The sequence below is a fragment of the Fukomys damarensis genome, unplaced genomic scaffold, assembly GCF_012274545.1.
Source record: "Fukomys damarensis isolate Sample0158 unplaced genomic scaffold, DMR_v1.0_HiC HiC_scaffold_39, whole genome shotgun sequence".
Taxonomy (NCBI): Eukaryota; Metazoa; Chordata; class Mammalia; order Rodentia; family Bathyergidae; genus Fukomys; species Fukomys damarensis.
The window spans coordinates 125,843,192-125,848,027 of record NW_022900951.1 but is presented as its reverse complement, the minus strand read 5'-3'; the positions used below and the strand labels follow the sequence as shown (position 1 = coordinate 125,848,027).

The 4,836-nt window shown below is 57.9% G+C and overlaps 1 protein-coding gene across 1 annotated transcript; it reads right to left on the bottom strand.

Moving 5' to 3' along the window:
• Positions 1-1,415: 1,415 nt before the first annotated feature.
• On the bottom strand, positions 1,416-4,347 carry LOC104865148 (melanoma-associated antigen 10). The gene is made up of 6 exons (XM_010628503.1): positions 4,154-4,347; positions 3,911-3,981; positions 3,513-3,673; positions 3,173-3,266; positions 2,787-2,895; positions 1,416-2,668 (listed from the first exon to the last, which is right to left on the bottom strand). Exons 5-6 carry the CDS (start codon positions 2,839-2,841, stop codon positions 1,821-1,823), a joined length of 903 nt encoding a protein of 300 aa, XP_010626805.1. The 5' UTR covers positions 2,842-2,895; positions 3,173-3,266; positions 3,513-3,673; positions 3,911-3,981; positions 4,154-4,347; the 3' UTR covers positions 1,416-1,820.
• Positions 4,348-4,836: the final 489 nt, after the last annotated feature.

Sequence of the window (4,836 nt, the reverse complement as noted above, 5' to 3'; positions counted from 1 at the left end):
GGCACAGGTCGGCTCTCACAGAACCGAGCTCAGATGTCCCCACTCTGTCATCTCTCTAGGATGCCTTGTCCCAGGCCCCCCAGGGTCCTTCTCTTATGAGGGACACAACATGTTGTGCGTAGAGATGAACGGTAATCAGGACTTGTAGCAGGGGGATCACGTGTTCACATGGGGACACTCACCCAGCCCTATCACTTACCAGCCAGTCACCTGGGAACTTCCCGGCCCTGGGAGACTGGGGCTGTTCATCCCTGCAGCGAGTCTGGTCAGGCGGGTCCGCAGGACCTCAGGAAGGTGTGCACCGCGAGGAAAGCACTGCACCCTGTGCCTGGCCGGGACTCTGACCACACTGAAAGGCGGATGGCTGCTGTTTCTAACAGGATTCGATCCCACCCCAGCACTTGTCACTGCTCCCCAGGACATATCAGACTATGCAGCTCCGTGGGACATGGAGGAGCAAGTAGGCTAAAATGGGAGTAAAATTCACTAACTCCTCCCTCTTTGAGGACAGGTGACATCATCAGCGTGTGGAGGTGTCTCCCCGGGGGATGCAGCTGAGCCTCCTAGAATGAGTGAAGGGCCAGCTCTGTCTCCCTCCCAGCTGCTCCTTTCCCCATCAAAGCACTGTTCTCATTCAGCTCATCCCTGCCCAGAACCCGGCCCGAGTTTAGAGCTGTCTGAAAGGCCTGAGGGTCACCTCACTTTACTGTTCCAGGGGACTCTCCTGTCTCTGCCAGGCCGGGAAAACGTGTCACTCTGGAGCTTTCTGGGCGCGACTTCACAGAAATACCACGAGTGTTCCCCATTTCCCTGGAACTCCTCTCGGTTGCGGGGCACATGTGACCGAGTGCTTGTTTGTGTCTGGCTGCACCGGGATAGAGCCCAGGACACGTCTCGTATCTCCCCCAGATAGTGCTTCCTTTCTGCTCTGTGAACCACAAAACACTGCTGAGAAGTGTGCCCTTTCCAGTCCCCACATTCCACATCCGAGCTTCTGGCCCTGGCTGTCACGCATTTTCACTGGAAGCCCTTCCTGCAGGACCTGCAGCTTCCCCAGCCTGAACTACTCTGGCTCCACATTCTCTGTGCTGCTCTCTGCTGCTCACCACTGTGTCACTTGTGCTCCAGGCTCCGGAGGACATCGCTCCTCTCCCTGGCATGGCTGCTGCCCCAGAGCCCAGCATCCTACAGGTAGGGGCGGGTCCTGCTCAGCCTCCTTCACTCCCCCAGGGAAACCGCTGACTCTGGGCCTTCCAAAGAGCACTTGCTCTTGCTCAGGAACCCTCGGGATTCCATGTACCAGGGGAAAGGGATTCTTAATATTGAGACTAAATTTCGCCCACATTTTTGGGTAAGCCAAGCACATACAGGCATATTTTAAAACATTTTACAGAGAGCAAACTAAAAGAGGGTGAGGTAAGAATGAACTTTCCCTCCTTATTTATTGTCCCCACAAAGTTTACACATGACGTGTTTCACATTTCCAAAGAACGCTTTTGTTCCAGTGACAAAGATCTTGTTCTACATTACAAAGTAGGATTGAAGATTTTACAACTTGTTTAACAGCAAAACTCTTAACAGATGTATAAATATACGTGTGGCCAGTGCCTTAAAACCTTGAAATTGGAAGTTAAATAAATCTACTAAAAGGAAGAACATGTGAGAAAATATCAAAAAAGAAAAAAATCTCCAAGTGACTCACACTGAACAGAAACGCAAAAACATTCTCCGTGTCATTTAGGAAAGTGAGGCTCTTTTCACAGATGGCCGAATCTGCCTCACAAATTGCACGGGGCAGAAGTTGCCGGACATGGCCCTGGTTAGGACAAATCTAATGGGTCTGGAGGGGAGAACCTCTCCTCTTCCTCTCTCAAGGCCTCCTCATACCACAAAGAAAAATCACTGGGGCTGGTACCTTTGACCGTGGCCAGGAACTGAAGGATGGACATCTTACTGGTTTCAATGCAGGCCCTGGGGCCCCACACAACCTCGTACCGAGCAGGGTCACTATTGGGCACCTGCTGATACACCAGGTAATTCTCACACACCAAATCCTCGGTGATGAACTTCCGGGGCTCCCCATAGATGAAGTGCTCCTGCCCAGGATGCACCCCAATCCCCTCCAGCACTTGCCAGATAGACTCCTCACTGGCACGGTTGCCATTAAGGAAGATGACACTCAGGACAATTATCAGGAGGATGGTCTTGGGGAAGCTGGGGACATCATTTACCATGCCATCATAGGTGAAGCCCAGGGCAGGCTTAAGGACATAGCAGGGGAAGGGGGGGGCCACTCTCTGCACTTCAATGCCAAAGACCAGATAGAAGTAACGGCAGACCTCCCCGAAGACCGCAGGGAGGTACTCCTCATAACCTTGGAAGATTTCATGCACTATTTCTGCAATGGTGGTCTGCTCATTGCTTCGATACTTAAGGAACAGGAAAATTACCAGCTCGGCCACCTTGTTATCCAAGGCAGGACCCACCAAGGCCTCAATGTCGGGCAGGGCCAGTGCAGGGAGCAGACTCTCCTCTTCGTCGCTGCTGGAGTCTACGTGGGATGGGCTCATGGGGCTGGAGGCCATGATGGCGGGGGACGTGGAGCCTCCCTCAGCATCCTCAGAAGGATCCAGCGTCTCAGGATCAGAAACCACCTCTAACTCATTGCCTAGGATCAGACAACAGAAGGAAGAAGATGAAAGGAGGAGAGGCATCGAGTGCATCATGGAGTCGGCCTCCTCCTACACGACACAGGGAAGCTGCCCGCACACCAGGCCGGGTCTCACTTGGTAACTCGGGCTCTTCCACCATTGGTCGGTAGTGCTTGGGAGAGTCAAACATGATGATGCTGCTCTGGACAGGCTGGTAAGAGCTCGGTGACAGGGACGCAGAGGCCTGGGGAGAGAGGGCGCCTGAGTGCAGTCCCAGCTGAGAGCAGCTCTCACGAAGACTGGTTTCGGGTCTGCTTTTGTGAGGTGCCTAGGGACTGGCACTCCTGTCCTCCCAGAGGGCCTGTCCCCAGGGAAGCCGGGAGTGGAAGTGTGAGGCGCCTGGGATGCAGCTGCCCAGAGGACAAGGATCCAGGGCAGACAGCAGGGGGAAGGTGTCAGGCAGCACAGGGTCCCCGCCTTGCTGGAGTGTAAGGGGCCCTGGTGTGCAGCGAGGCCAGCACCTCCACCTGACTCCTCACACTGTCTGCGCGTCCTGTCTTGTGACGTGCAGGTGTTGCCTCACACCAAGACCTCACCACCTGGCTCCTGGAGCTCCTGTAAGACAGATACAGAGGCTCCTAGGCCACAAACACCGTCCTGGTCCCCAGCCCTCACCGGAGGGGTGGGTGGGCTTTGAGCTCACAAGGGCTGGGGGGGTTCTCTGCTCACTCTGGGTCCTCAACTGTCCTTTTGCAGCTCCTGGAGCCCAGCCCATGGCGGGCCAGATGGAACTCTCAGAACAAGTGACCACCTCCCTGCCAGGGAACAAGGGGCTGCCAGGGGCGATGCACCCGGACACACCTGCCAGGGGCAACAGCAAGAGGTGGTGAGCGGTGGCGGATCCCTGTGCCTGGGGAGGGAACTCGCTGGGTTCCGAGCTGGATGAATCGCAAGGTCTGAACTCTCCCTGGGGTGAGCTGAAGCCACCGTCTTTCCCTGAGTGCCCTGTGTCTGTGAGCCACCTAGAGTGGAAATGCTGTGAAGCCAGCCCACCCACTGTCCCTGGGTCTGAACCCAGGTGACAACAGAGACACGGTGACACTGGGGCCCTGTCTGAATGGGTAGAGAGTCCATCTGCCCGCATCTAGACTCCGGGCAGTGCCTGGGTCTCCCCCGGCCCCAGATAAGAGCTGAGTGAGCTCCCTTCATTTGGGGGTGCGTGTTCCTCCATACCTTCAGTGCTCACCAGAGTCTCTCACCCTGATTCCTGGCAGATTCCGGTCTCCACCCTTGTTAGACCATCGGTGACACCTCTGCTGAACTGGTGGCACTGCTCACACGAAAGGGTGATGAGCCGAGGAAAAGCAGAGAGAAGTGAGAGGTGGAGGACCTCACCACCCCACCCAGCATGCCCAGGGCGTGCCAGGCTGACATCCGGGCCACAGATGCTCTCCAAGGAGCCTCTCTAGTAGCGGGGCCTCCCCCCTCGCTGCGGGCCTCACCTCGGGTTCTGGCACGCTCTGAACCCCCAGCCCTGCGTACCCGAGTGTGCAGGGTCACACCACGGCTCTGACCCGCAGGCGTGCTGGGGCCTGAGGTGGGGATGGCCTCCTTCCGGACCCCCGTCCGGGCCCACCTCAGGGCGCTCCCCGCAGACCCAGGCCTGGACCGCCGGGGAGCCGGAACAGGAAAGGGCTGTGGGAGGGGGCGGAGCCGCCTCCCAAATCAAATCCGGGGTCAAAGGAGCCGGAACAGGAAAGGGCTGTGGGAGGGGGCGGAGCCGCCTCCCAAATCAAATCCGGGGTCAAAAGCTGAGGACAGAAGCGCGGGGGGCCTCACAGGAAGGCGCCGAAGCCGCGGACCGGCTTCCTCACTCTGCCTTCAGCACCTCACCCGGACCCCTCGGCCCCGTCTCACCCCTGAACCCCACCGCGGGGCTCTCACTCGCTCAGCCCCGGGGAGTGAAGAGGGTGCTGGGCCGAGCACTCCGAGCTCAGCTGTGCAGAGCCCACAGGTGGCCGCTGTGGGGTCCAGGGAGCCTCTGTCCTCTGTGCTGCCACAGCCCTCACCTGGGCCCAGAGAAGCCGCTGCTCTCCTCGCGGTCACGGAGAGGCGACAGGGGGCGCCGCGCGGGGACTTGTGGGCCTCCCACTCCGGGGCAGGAGGTGGCGGCGTTTCTAGAACG